The sequence below is a fragment of the Struthio camelus genome, chromosome 14 (assembly GCF_040807025.1).
Source record: "Struthio camelus isolate bStrCam1 chromosome 14, bStrCam1.hap1, whole genome shotgun sequence".
NCBI classification, from domain to species: Eukaryota; Metazoa; Chordata; class Aves; order Struthioniformes; family Struthionidae; genus Struthio; species Struthio camelus.
The window spans coordinates 22,064,395-22,076,882 of NC_090955.1; the positions used below are offsets into that span (position 1 = coordinate 22,064,395).

The 12,488-nt window shown below is 65.4% G+C and overlaps 3 protein-coding genes across 4 annotated transcripts in view; 1 reads left to right on the forward strand and 2 right to left on the reverse strand.

The window, feature by feature from the left end:
* Positions 1-603: 603 nt before the first annotated feature.
* Positions 604-9,302, forward strand: LOC138060998 (PHD finger protein 7-like). The gene is made up of 9 exons (XM_068907498.1): positions 604-663; positions 6,533-6,911; positions 7,000-7,101; positions 7,397-7,521; positions 7,654-7,816; positions 7,906-8,012; positions 8,243-8,356; positions 8,549-8,667; positions 8,864-9,302. Exons 2-9 carry the CDS (start codon positions 6,825-6,827, stop codon positions 9,214-9,216), a joined length of 1,170 nt encoding a protein of 389 aa, XP_068763599.1. The 5' UTR covers positions 604-663; positions 6,533-6,824; the 3' UTR covers positions 9,217-9,302.
* Positions 3,200-5,967, reverse strand: LOC138060999 (PHD finger protein 7-like). The gene is made up of 8 exons (XM_068907499.1): positions 5,610-5,967; positions 5,420-5,521; positions 5,000-5,124; positions 4,705-4,867; positions 4,509-4,615; positions 4,165-4,278; positions 3,854-3,972; positions 3,200-3,639 (listed from the first exon to the last, which is right to left on the reverse strand). Exons 1-8 carry the CDS (start codon positions 5,694-5,696, stop codon positions 3,287-3,289), a joined length of 1,170 nt encoding a protein of 389 aa, XP_068763600.1. The 5' UTR covers positions 5,697-5,967; the 3' UTR covers positions 3,200-3,286.
* A 185-nt stretch (positions 9,303-9,487) lies between the features above and the next one.
* Positions 9,488-12,488, reverse strand: part of LOC104139416 (uncharacterized) — a 52,617-nt gene continuing 49,616 nt past the window's right edge. For both annotated transcript variants that reach the window (XM_068907501.1, XM_068907503.1), the window contains one exon: positions 9,488-11,530. In XM_068907501.1, coding sequence (XP_068763602.1) covers positions 11,495-11,530 — 36 coding nt within the window. In that variant the 3' untranslated portion in view covers positions 9,488-11,494. The remainder of the gene's footprint in view (positions 11,531-12,488) is intronic.

The following is a 12,488-nucleotide window of genomic DNA, read 5'->3' on the forward strand; positions in this document are numbered from 1 at the left end:
TCAGGATTGTGCGTGTGTCCCTGTGTCCGGGGCCTCCCTCGGGAACGGGGCGGGGGGTGGTGGTGGGAAAGTCTCCCCCAGGCAGGCGCTTGTGCAAACGTGCTCTTGTCCTGCTGCCGGAGCAGCCAGCTCCAAACAGGCCAAGGCCAGCGGGCCCCCAGCGGCTTGCAGGGCAAACCACGGAGACTTGCCTTTTAACGGCTGCATTTCCAGTTTTGAAAGCTACCAAGTCACGAGCTCATTTCTGAATGGCTGCGGAAAGGGCCGTGCAAAAAACACGTTGTAAGAGCCAAGATGCCCCCTTTTAATTTTCTCTCTGGCTTTTTCCTTTTGCAGCCCCAGTATTCGTTTGCTGCGCGTGGCAAAGCGCCTCTCCGCGCTTGAGAGCGCTGATGCTCTGCTGCCCAAAACAGGCTGCCCTGCCTCGTGCTGGCAGTTTTGTGCCGCCACCGAGGCACCAAGCGGGAGCCTTCAGCTGATGTGAAGCCCGAGGGACCCTGAGCTTTCCTGGGGCCTGGCGTCGCGCACAGCAGGTGCCCTGGCTCGTCAGGGCACGTGAAGACAACGTAGCCCTCGTGAAACTGCAAACTAGCCGCAGCAGAACAAAGGTTCAGGAGGACTGTGAACCCCTGCTTCATTTTTCTCCTCCTCCAACTCAACCAAGTAGGTGTTATTTACATGTCGATGTATGTGGATTTAATTGTGCACAAGAAACACATGAGTTGATACAATAGTGCCCTGCCTGGATAAATTGACTTCTGTTTTGACTGTTGGATTTGCTCGGAATTAGAACACTCTGTGTCAGTTTCTGTTAACGAAAGAGCTCATTCGGGGCAGAGTCATCTTCAGCGGTACACGTTTGGAAGAATGTTTCCCTGAGAAGTTTGCCAAGTGTGGGAAGGAGAAAAGGTTTCCTTGCAGAGTGGCTGCTAAAGAGCTCTGTGGAAGTTGGTGGGAGAGCTCGGAGGCTGAACCAAAGTGGACCGGTGGCAAGAGCGTGAAGCAAATCCTGCGGGGTCGCTGTGCCATTTGAACAGCCCTCTGCTCTTTGGCGAAGTGCAGGAGATCTTAGGGCACGTGCTCCGACTGCCTACCTGGTAGATCGCGATGGAGTCTGCGAGTTGGCGCATTAGTATCGGCAGGGAACCACTCTCCCCCCGGAGAAGGCCGGGGGAACCTAGGAGCTGTTCCGTAGGGCTTTTGTGCCAATGCAGAGGCCAGAACTCTAGCCGTACTGATAGAGGGCAGGCTGATTTTACCCGGTTGAAGTGATGTCTTGATTAAGAAAAAGAAGGCGGGGGCGGGGGAGAGGGAGGTGCGTTCCTGCTGCCTGGGGAACCCTCCTGAGGCTTCAGCCTGGGCTGCTTAACACTGGGCCCTGCACCAGCATCTGGGCCAAAGCTTGTGTTCCAGCATGGTTGCCAAAGACCCCCAGAGACGAACCAGCTCCCTCAGCAGCGCCGTAACTAGCCCTGGTACAGCACACATTTCATAGGGTCAACAGCCTCTGCTCTACACTTCCCACTTGTGTTTTATTCAGAAGACGTGATGGTAGGCCTTCAAAGAGAAGGCTGTCAAGGGAAGGCTAGCGTCTTCCCCATCCTTCCTGGCTGCTTGCTAAACTTTGGAAGAGTCTTTCCCTTGGAGCAGGATGGGACAGCTCAGGTGTATAAGATGATGACAGTGAGCGTTGTTTACTCAGATGCTTGTGCAAGTCTCTTCCACTGAAAATACCTTCTTGTTCACTTCAGGCAAGTTGTCGGGCTGTTTTGATCAATGTGAAGAGCCAGGGCCATTTCTGGACTGTCGGCCAGGTAGGGCCACAGTCACAGACAGACATTTTTGTACCTAGCTCTCTTGTCGCGGGAAGGGAACCAGGCTGTGGGTTACAGTCCCCGCAGAGGTGCTAGGTGCATTCCAAGGACCTGGGCACAGCCACGCTAGTTAGCGTCTTGGAGGAAGAGCGCCCAAGTCCAATAGCTTTCCCTAACTGGCTCCTCCAAAGGGATGTTTCCTGAGCTCCGCCAATGCATAGCTGAAGTGTGGACCGTTTTCTATACGCTGCCTGCAATTGTATGAACTAAACAACTGCACAGAACAGAGTCTCATCGTATTTGCATAGATGAGCCGGCAGAGGCAGAAGCAAAGGAATTCAATCTCTTACCATAAGTCAAATAAGCAGTGACTGTTTAGCGTGCAAGACCAAAGACGCATGTTGCCCAAAGAGCAGTGCTAAGATTAAGAGAGTGCCTGAATTTCCCTGTGTACAAACATTCATGTACCAACCTCCCCGTTTCTTTGCCTCTGCTGTATAGAGACTTGGGTTTCCGTGCCACGTAGCCGAGGTAAAAAGGCCTCTGTAGTCTCCAGAAATGTTTTCCGTGCCTTGCTATTTTTCCTTGAAATAATTCATCCTTAATGTTCACAGAGTCTCTAACAAGAGACGAGAGCACTGGCTAAAGTTGTGAGCGCGCCTCTAGGGCTGCTTTTCCACGTGTCAGCGTTCCCTGGGGGTTCTTTGCCTGCGGCCAGGCAGGGCCCCTGAGGAAGGTTTCAGTGCGCGGGGCGATCTCCCTGCAGCACCCCAGCAAAGCGTTCCTCTGCCCAGAGCCTCCTGCCAGCGCCCGGCCTGAGAGCGCCGCGGGGAGAGCTCCCCCTGCTCCAACCGCTGGGCCCTGCTGCCCGACGTGTGCTTGAGGCCCCCAGGTGTGCGCACAGCCCTGCTGGGGGACCAGGGGCCCTGGGGGAGAGTGGACAGGGTCTTCCTGTGCTGCGTCGCCACAGCCTGGATGTGGGACGCCCGTTAACCCTGGACTCGGGCTGAGAGCGGCCTGCTGGGCCAGAGATGCCCCACAGGATCCATCCAAGCACATGTGGCCAGGAGAGCCCAGGTTTCACGGCCAAAAGGCCAGGGTGCTGCCCGGGCACCCGCTCACCAGCAATGTGAACTGCTCCCGTCATGCCAAGGAAGTCTAGGAGTCCCCTGGCTCCTCAGCTGCCAGCAACTGCCCTTCGCTCCGGCTCAGCCCACCCGGCCTCCCGAGGCCAGCAAGGCCAGAGGCACGTGGCCAAGCCGCTCGCCACGTCTGCGGAAGGTCTTGCCAACATGCGCAGAGAACACGGCCCCACCGCTCCCCTCCCCAGAACCAGCCCCCGAGAAAGGCAGGAAGCCAAGAAAAGTGGGATCTGCCAGGGCAGTTGAGATGAGGGGGCAGTTTTATTCTCCTGGGGGCAGGACATGGGTGCCAGTGCTTGGGGCCGGCACACGGCTCGTCCCGTGCGGGGCTCAGGGCCGGCTGTAGGGATGTCGCGGCCGGCGGAAGAGGCGGGAGCGTCGTGGCCGTCGCTCTGGCCCTGGCCGGCCCGCCTGGGGGCTGCTCTCGGCAGCCGGGCAGCTCAAAGACGGCCCCGCTTCGGCCTCGGCCTGGTTCTCGGTGCTGGAGCTCGCCAGGTCGGATCTGGAGCTGGAGCCGGAGGTGGTAACGGAGCTGGAGGAGGCCGGCGATTCAGCCTGGCTGCTGGTGCTGGAAGTGGCCAGCTCTGATTCGGAGCCGGAGGCTGCCGCGGAGCTGGACGCCGCCGCCGATCCTGGGCGGCTCGTGGTGCTGGGGCCGGCCGGCTCTGGCTGCGCCCTGGGGGCTGTGAGGGGAGGCGGGAAGGTCAGCAGCACGGCCGCAAGGCCCCGGGGCCGGCGAGGCCGGAGCGGTGCCCCCAGCCCTCCCGCGGGCAGAGAGGCCCTGCCAGCCCTGCCCTGAGCACCCGCTGCCAGGCCTTGCCCGGCCCCGGCCCCAGCCCCAGCCCCAGCCCCAGCCCCAGCCCCAGACCCGGGCCACCTGGCTGCTTTGCCTCTTACCGGGGCCCAGGCCGGCACACGCGTCGCATTCCCAGGCCTCTGCGGCCGTCCGTAGGGCCGAGCAGCGTCGGTGGGTCCCTTTGGAGGCGCAGGAGGAGCACAGCAGCAGCTCCCACGGCCTGGGGAAGCAAAGGGGTCGGTGCTTGTGGCAGCCGGGGCTGGCGGCGAGGCCAGGAAGGCAAAAGCACGGACGGCAAAGGCAGCGCAGCGAGGCAGCGCCCGGCCCAGCTCTTGCGCTCAGCGCCTGCTCCCGGCGTGACGGCAGCTGCTGCCGCGCCGCCACCTGCCACGTTGCTGCTTTGCTCACGTACCCGCTCTCCTCCGCCTGCTCCCTGCCTCGCCGGTAGAGGCACCGGCCGGCGTCGCACCGGCTGTGCCTCTCGTACAGCTCGTCAAAGTGGCCGTCCTCCTCCCAGGTGGGCAGCCTGCAGGAGAAGGGAGGCAAAGTCGGGAGGCTGCCCTGTGCCGCGCGCTGGGCACGTGCAGGACGCCCCCGCTCTCCCGGCCCCCCGCCCCGCTTCCAGCTCCGTGGGGAAGCCGGGGCCCGGCCAGCAGGAGCCCTGCGGGCCAGCACCGCCTCGGGAGCCCTTGGCCCCGCACAGCCCTTGTGCCCTCCTGTCCCGGGAGCCCGGCCCAAGGGCAGCAGGAAACCTACCTGAACGGGACCATGATCCCCATTTTCAACATTTCTGCCAGAAATTTCCTTTTGTTCTGGCATTGCGGGCAGCGGAAGCAGGCCCTGCCGGCGCTGAACGCCTGCCCCTGTGGGAGAGACAGCAGCAGCGTTAGCAGGGCGCTGCTGCTGGGCCCGGGCCGGGCCGGGCCCGCAGGGCGAGGGAAGGGCCTCCTACCTGGACGCAGGCCCGGTGGAACCAGGCCCCTTGGCACACGGGGCACACCATGGTGCCGAAGGAGAGCTGGTCCTCCAGCTGCTCCATGCAGATGATGCAGGGCGTTTCTCCATCCGGAGACACCTGCACCGTCTGCTGGGGGCGATGGTCCGAGCAGAAGGACCTGGGGACACACGGACGAGAGGGGCACGGTCAGGGAGCGCTCAGGCCTTCCACAGTGCCGGGCAGGGGGGCAAAGGGGGCACCAAGGAGCCCTCCGCAGCCCGGCTCCAGCTCCGGCCCCGGCAGCCCTTACTTGTACTCCCGGAAAAACTGCGTGACGCAGCCGTTCTCCGAGGCGCACGGGAGATGGAAGCTGCGGCTGCAGCCCTCCTGCTGGCACGCGATGGCGGCTCCCCGCTCGCCGCAAACAAAGCAGCTCTGCAGAGAGCACAGCAGCCCCCGTCAGCGACGGGCCCTGGGCCTCCACGGCCAGCCCCACGCCCCCACCAAAGGCCCAGGCACCTGGGCCCTGCTGCCTCCCGGCCCGCAGAGCCACCTCCCGCGCGAGGCTGCTGCCGGCGCGGCAGCCGCCAGGAGCTCCCGGCAGCAGGAGCCTTGCCCAGAAGTGCTCGGAGACACCGGCGTGCCTTTCCCGCGCCGCAGGCTGAGCTCTGCCGAGCCTCTCCGCGCACAAACCTCCCCGGCCCCGGCCCCGGCCCGGCCAGGTCCTGACCTTCTGGGCTGCGCTCTTTATTGTCCGCCTGATATCTGCGGGCAAGAACCCGCAGATTCCTTCCTGGTCCGTGCCGCGCTGCAGCAGCCCGCTGGCCAGATACTGAAAAGCAGAGGAGCGCAGGAGCTCAGCGGGGAGCTCGGAGGCAGCGCGGCGGGGGGACGCCGGGGCAGCACCCGGGGCAGCTCACCAGGCAGCACTCGTGGACGCACAGCCCTTTGGCACGGTGCGTCGGCCCGCAGATGTTCGCGCTGACGTCCGCTCGCCGACACAGCATGCACGCTGCGGGGGAGAGAGCAGGCGTGCCCAGCGGTGAGCGCCGCGCCCGGGCCGAGGCAAGCGTCCCCGCGAGACTCCCCGAGGCCCTGCTCGGCCCCGGCCTTGCCGGGTGACCGCGCCAGGCCGCGGAGCGCAGCGAGCTGTGGGGACGGGCACGACGCCCTCACCCTTCTCGCTCGAGTCCGGCGCCTTCCTCTTCATCGTGAGCGCAGGGGTGGTCGATGGAGCACTCTGGAGAGCCCGGCCACAGCCGCGCCGGGGTTTCTCTTCCAGCCGCTGCTCTGACGCCCCTGCGGGAGAAGCGCGTCCCCAGTGAGCGTGCGGCGCGGGACCCCCGAGCGGCGAGGCAGGGCCACCCACTGCCCCCCGGGAGCCCGGCACCAGCCCCTGCCTCCCCCGCCCTCACCTCCCCAAGCTGTGTGGAGGTGCCGCCTGCGCACTGGGGCCCTGCCGGGCCGCGCGGCTCTTTATCCGCGGCCCGGGCGGCCATGTCACAGAGCGCCGCTGTGACACGGCTCCCGATGCGGGGTGAGCTGGCGGGCCAAACATGGGCATGAGCGCTGCCGGCTACCTGCTGTCCTCTGTGACATGGCGACCGCCTCACGAGGGCTGTGTCACAGCGGCGCTCTGTGACATGGCCGCCCGGGCCGCGGATAAAGAGCCGCGCGGCCCGGCAGGGCCCCAGTGCGCAGGCAGCACCTCCACACAGCTTGGGGAGGTGAGAGCGGGGGAGGCAGGGGCTGGTGCCGGGCTCCCGGGGGGCAGTGGGTGGCCCTGCCTCGCCGCTCGGGGGTCCCGCGCCGCACGCTCACTGGGGACGCGCTTCTCCCGCAGGGGCGTCAGAGCAGCGGCTGGAAGAGAAACCCCGGCGCGGCTGTGGCCGGGCTCTCCAGAGTGCTCCATCGACCACCCCTGCGCTCACGATGAAGAGGAAGGCGCCGGACTCGAGCGAGAAGGGTGAGGGCGTCGTGCCCGTCCCCACAGCTCGCTGCGCTCCGCGGCCTGGCGCGGTCACCCGGCAAGGCCGGGGCCGAGCAGGGCCTCGGGGAGTCTCGCGGGGACGCTTGCCTCGGCCCGGGCGCGGCGCTCACCGCTGGGCACGCCTGCTCTCTCCCCCGCAGCGTGCATGCTGTGTCGGCGAGCGGACGTCAGCGCGAACATCTGCGGGCCGACGCACCGTGCCAAAGGGCTGTGCGTCCACGAGTGCTGCCTGGTGAGCTGCCCCGGGTGCTGCCCCGGCGTCCCCCCGCCGCGCTGCCTCCGAGCTCCCCGCTGAGCTCCTGCGCTCCTCTGCTTTTCAGTATCTGGCCAGCGGGCTGCTGCAGCGCGGCACGGACCAGGAAGGAATCTGCGGGTTCTTGCCCGCAGATATCAGGCGGACAATAAAGAGCGCAGCCCAGAAGGTCAGGACCTGGCCGGGCCGGGGCCGGGGCCGGGGAGGTTTGTGCGCGGAGAGGCTCGGCAGAGCTCAGCCTGCGGCGCGGGAAAGGCACGCCGGTGTCTCCGAGCACTTCTGGGCAAGGCTCCTGCTGCCGGGAGCTCCTGGCGGCTGCCGCGCCGGCAGCAGCCTCGCGCGGGAGGTGGCTCTGCGGGCCGGGAGGCAGCAGGGCCCAGGTGCCTGGGCCTTTGGTGGGGGCGTGGGGCTGGCCGTGGAGGCCCAGGGCCCGTCGCTGACGGGGGCTGCTGTGCTCTCTGCAGAGCTGCTTTGTTTGCGGCGAGCGGGGAGCCGCCATCGCGTGCCAGCAGGAGGGCTGCAGCCGCAGCTTCCATCTCCCGTGCGCCTCGGAGAACGGCTGCGTCACGCAGTTTTTCCGGGAGTACAAGTAAGGGCTGCCGGGGCCGGAGCTGGAGCCGGGCTGCGGAGGGCTCCTTGGTGCCCCCTTTGCCCCCCTGCCCGGCACTGTGGAAGGCCTGAGCGCTCCCTGACCGTGCCCCTCTCGTCCGTGTGTCCCCAGGTCCTTCTGCTCGGACCATCGCCCCCAGCAGACGGTGCAGGTGTCTCCGGATGGAGAAACGCCCTGCATCATCTGCATGGAGCAGCTGGAGGACCAGCTCTCCTTCGGCACCATGGTGTGCCCCGTGTGCCAAGGGGCCTGGTTCCACCGGGCCTGCGTCCAGGTAGGAGGCCCTTCCCTCGCCCTGCGGGCCCGGCCCGGCCCGGGCCCAGCAGCAGCGCCCTGCTAACGCTGCTGCTGTCTCTCCCACAGGGGCAGGCGTTCAGCGCCGGCAGGGCCTGCTTCCGCTGCCCGCAATGCCAGAACAAAAGGAAATTTCTGGCAGAAATGTTGAAAATGGGGATCATGGTCCCGTTCAGGTAGGTTTCCTGCTGCCCTTGGGCCGGGCTCCCGGGACAGGAGGGCACAAGGGCTGTGCGGGGCCAAGGGCTCCCGAGGCGGTGCTGGCCCGCAGGGCTCCTGCTGGCCGGGCCCCGGCTTCCCCACGGAGCTGGAAGCGGGGCGGGGGGCCGGGAGAGCGGGGGCGTCCTGCACGTGCCCAGCGCGCGGCACAGGGCAGCCTCCCGACTTTGCCTCCCTTCTCCTGCAGGCTGCCCACCTGGGAGGAGGACGGCCACTTTGACGAGCTGTACGAGAGGCACAGCCGGTGCGACGCCGGCCGGTGCCTCTACCGGCGAGGCAGGGAGCAGGCGGAGGAGAGCGGGTACGTGAGCAAAGCAGCAACGTGGCAGGTGGCGGCGCGGCAGCAGCTGCCGTCACGCCGGGAGCAGGCGCTGAGCGCAAGAGCTGGGCCGGGCGCTGCCTCGCTGCGCTGCCTTTGCCGTCCGTGCTTTTGCCTTCCTGGCCTCGCCGCCAGCCCCGGCTGCCACAAGCACCGACCCCTTTGCTTCCCCAGGCCGTGGGAGCTGCTGCTGTGCTCCTCCTGCGCCTCCAAAGGGACCCACCGACGCTGCTCGGCCCTACGGACGGCCGCAGAGGCCTGGGAATGCGACGCGTGTGCCGGCCTGGGCCCCGGTAAGAGGCAAAGCAGCCAGGTGGCCCGGGTCTGGGGCTGGGGCTGGGGCTGGGGCCGGGCAAGGCCTAGCAGCGGGTGCTCAGGGCAGGGCTGGCAGGGCCTCTCTGCCCGCGGGAGGGCTGGGGGCACCGCTCCGGCCTCGCCGGCCCCGGGGCCTTGCGGCCGTGCTGCTGACCTTCCCGCCTCCCCTCACAGCCCCCAGGGCGCAGCCAGAGCCGGCCGGCCCCAGCACCACGAGCCGCCCAGGATCGGCGGCGGCGTCCAGCTCCGCAGCAGCCTCCGGCTCCGAATCAGAGCTGGCCACTTCCAGCACCAGCAGCCAGGCTGAATCGCCGGCCTCCTCCAGCTCCGTTACCACCTCCGGCTCCAGCTCCAGATCCGACCTGGCGAGCTCCAGCACCGAGAACCAGGCCGAGGCCGAAGCGGGGCCGTCTTTGAGCTGCCCGGCTGCCGAGAGCAGCCCCCAGGCGGGCCGGCCAGGGCCAGAGCGACGGCCACGACGCTCCCGCCTCTTCCGCCGGCCGCGACATCCCTACAGCCGGCCCTGAGCCCCGCACGGGACGAGCCGTGTGCCAGCCCCAAGCACTGGCACCCATGTCCTGCCCCCAGGAGAATAAAACTGCCCCCTCATCTCAACTGCCCTGACAGATCCCACTTTTCTTGGCTTCCTGCCTTTCTCGGGGGCTGGTTCTGGGGAGGGGAGCGGTGGGGCCATGTTCTCTGCGCACGTTGGCAAGACCTTCCGCAGACGTGGCGAGCGGCTTGGCCACGTGCCTCTGGCCTTGCTGGCCTCGGGAGGCCGGGTGGGCTGAGCCGGAGCGAAGGGCAGTTGCTGGCAGCTGAGGAGCCAGGGGACTCCTAGACTTCCTTGGCATGACGGGAGCAGTTCACATTGCTGGTGAGCGGGTGCCCGGGCAGCACCCTGGCCTTTTGGCCGTGAAACCTGGGCTCTCCTGGCCACATGTGCTTGGATGGATCCTGTGGGGCATCTCTGGCCCAGCAGGCCGCTCTCAGCCCGAGTCCAGGGTTAACGGGCGTCCCACATCCAGGCTGTGGCGACGCAGCACAGGAAGACCCTGTCCACTCTCCCCCAGGGCCCCTGGTCCCCCAGCAGGGCTGTGCGCACACCTGGGGGCCTCAAGCACACGTCGGGCAGCAGGGCCCAGCGGTTGGAGCAGGGGGAGCTCTCCCCGCGGCGCTCTCAGGCCGGGCGCTGGCAGGAGGCTCTGGGCAGAGGAACGCTTTGCTGGGGTGCTGCAGGGAGATCGCCCCGCGCACTGAAACCTTCCTCAGGGGCCCTGCCTGGCCGCAGGCAAAGAACCCCCAGGGAACGCTGACACGTGGAAAAGCAGCCCTAGAGGCGCGCTCACAACTTTAGCCAGTGCTCTCGTCTCTTGTTAGAGACTCTGTGAACATTAAGGATGAATTATTTCAAGGAAAAATAGCAAGGCACGGAAAACATTTCTGGAGACTACAGAGGCCTTTTTACCTCGGCTATGTGGCACGGAAACCCAAGTCTCTATACAGCAGAGGCAAAGAAATGGGGAGGTTTGCACATGAAGTTGGAGATATCTGTTCCAAAACGGGGATACCAGAACACAGGGAAATTCAGGCACTCTCTTAATCTTAGCACTGCCCTTTGGGCAACATGTGTTTTGGTCTTACACGCTAAACAGTCACTGCTTATTTGACTCATGATAAGCGATTGAATTCCTTTGCTTCTGCCTCTGCCGGCTCATCTATGCAAATACGATGAGACTCTGTTCTGTGCAGTTGTTTAGTTCATACAATTGCAGGCATTTCAAATCGTTGCAGTAGTAGTTATCGAGGCTTCCCAGCAGCAGAAAAGAGGCAACGCTGTGTGCGCTAACCAAAGGGTCCTCCTGCATCCCCCCGAGAAGGGCTTTGAGAGGGTACAGAACGCATCCCCTTGCTGTTGGGGAGAAGGCAGGCTCTTCCTGAGCCCCTTTGGCAGCTCCTCAGGCCCGCTGAGCCCGTCAGCGAGGAGCAGGCCAGCGCCCTTGGAGAAGTGCGGCTCGTTGCTCTGGAGCCTCGGCATGGCAGCGCTGTAAGGAGCGCCCATGCATGGCACGAGCCTTCCCTTTAAGGGATATCGGCAGAGGCCAGCCCTACGGCTTTGAGCTGCCTGACCTCGCCGTAAGCGGGGCCGAGGTCTGTGCCTGAAGGGCTTCATGCCCGGGTGGCGCTTGCCAGTTATGGGGACGGTGAAGGAACAAGATCAGCACAGCGAAGAAGCAACGCCATTCCCCAGCCCAGGCGCACCGGCCCAAGAGCAGGAGGGCTTTCCCTCCCCAGCGAGGGCACGGCCTGGCGCTCGAGCCCCAAGAGCACCCCAGGCCCCTCCCTTGCGCATCTCGCAGCGTCTTCCACCTCCCCTCCACACCCCCGCCAGCACTGACACGCCCCCCGAGAGCCCGCCCGCACCAAGACCGGCTCCCCACTCACCCACGGCAATCGCTACATGGTGCCCTTCAAAAGGCACCCGGAGGGAAACAGTAGAGGCTGCTGGCGGGCGGGCCACAGTCCTCCAGGCCTGCTCCAGAGACAGCGGTCTGCAGGAGCGCCAGCCAGGGCAACAGCTCGGGCCTGGCAGAGGGGCCGCCCTTCTTGCCCTTACCAGCCCGTGCTGCAGAAGCAGGGTCCTCCTCCAACAGCACGTCTGCGCAGAAGGCTCGAGGCTTGGCTGGAGCCCTCCGTCCGGGCTGGAGGCCAGTGTGGAAGGGCCGGGACGCCGGGGGCACGGCTGGTTGGGGAGGGGCCGGGAGAGGCAGGCGGAAGAGACTCGCCCCTCCCTTACACAGGGGCTCATTCCACCTGCGGGCTCAGCCAAGCTGCCTCATCCTGAGGGACCAAAGCAAAGACGTCGGCCCCTGCAGCACAGGGAACCCTCGGTGCTCAAGGCACCAGAGGCCTCCTGGCTTCTCAGCAAGAGAAAGGCACCTCTTGTGACCCTCAGCCTGCTCACAGAGCTGTCACTCGGCCAAGGCTGTCTGCAGGGCGCAGCGCCATAGGGGCACAGGCTGGAGCCCAGGTTCCTGGGAGCTCCGCGCTCAAGACAGCTCAGTGACCCCTTGAGCGCCAAGAATGCCACTGGCCTCCGACTTACAAGGGGCTCTCCCTGCCTGCCGAGCAAAAGCACCATCAAGACAAGAGGCCCCTGCAGCACACGCCCACACCGATTACAGGGTGGCTGCAGGGCTGTTCTTCTGCCTGTCAGGGTGCTACTAGCTTGGGCTTTTCCTTCTCTGCTCCAGCTGTCATGTTCTGTCACCGAGATACCAGTGTCGCTATCTGTGGGCCGAAACACCCCCAGCAAGGGACTCTGTCCATGAGTTCTACCTGGTGAGTTTCCCTTGGGTCTCCCTCCAGCTTCCCCAGCAACAGTCTCAGCCTCACTGACCTCCTTGACTCCTGGAATTTTGTCTTTTTTTTTAACTTGCCCGTAGGCTGTTGCAGCAAAGGCCTGAGGAGGAAAGACTCTGTGAGTTCTTGCCTGTGGGCATCCCCCGAGGGATGGGGAGGATGCCTGCTTTTCCCTGGGGAGAAGCTTTCTCAGTGGGGCAAGCTGCCCTATCTGCCCTAAGGCTACCCCAAACTCTCTGGGCACTGGTGGTGCCTGGGCAGGGCTGCTTCCCTCGGCCTTGCTCCCTTGGCTGCCCCCAGGTGCCCAGTGTGTGCAGAGGACGTGGGGGTGCAGGAGGTGAGGTATCTCCACCTCTCCTTCCCTGAGGTGAAGCCCCGCCACCTGGCCCTCTGGGTGAGCCTCCCTGCAGGGTGCTGCACCTCTTCTCCGTGCTTT

Excerpts from the sequence above, each read along its gene's own strand:
- LOC138060998 (XM_068907498.1), top strand. The coding sequence starts at position 6,825 with ATGCTGTGTCGGCGAGCGGACGTCAGCGCGAACATCTGCGGGCCGACG. Across the intron at positions 6,912-6,999 it reads GCGTCCACGAGTGCTGCCTG|TATCTGGCCAGCGGGCTGCT; the intron begins GTGAGCTGCCCC and ends TCTGCTTTTCAG. Across the intron at positions 7,522-7,653 it reads CAGTTTTTCCGGGAGTACAA|GTCCTTCTGCTCGGACCATC; the intron begins GTAAGGGCTGCC and ends GTGTGTCCCCAG.
- LOC138060999 (XM_068907499.1), bottom strand. The coding sequence starts at position 5,696 with ATGCTGTGTCGGCGAGCGGACGTCAGCGCGAACATCTGCGGGCCGACG. Across the intron at positions 5,522-5,609 it reads GCGTCCACGAGTGCTGCCTG|TATCTGGCCAGCGGGCTGCT; the intron begins GTGAGCTGCCCC and ends TCTGCTTTTCAG. Across the intron at positions 4,616-4,704 it reads TCCACCGGGCCTGCGTCCAG|GGGCAGGCGTTCAGCGCCGG; the intron begins GTAGGAGGCCCT and ends TCTCTCCCACAG.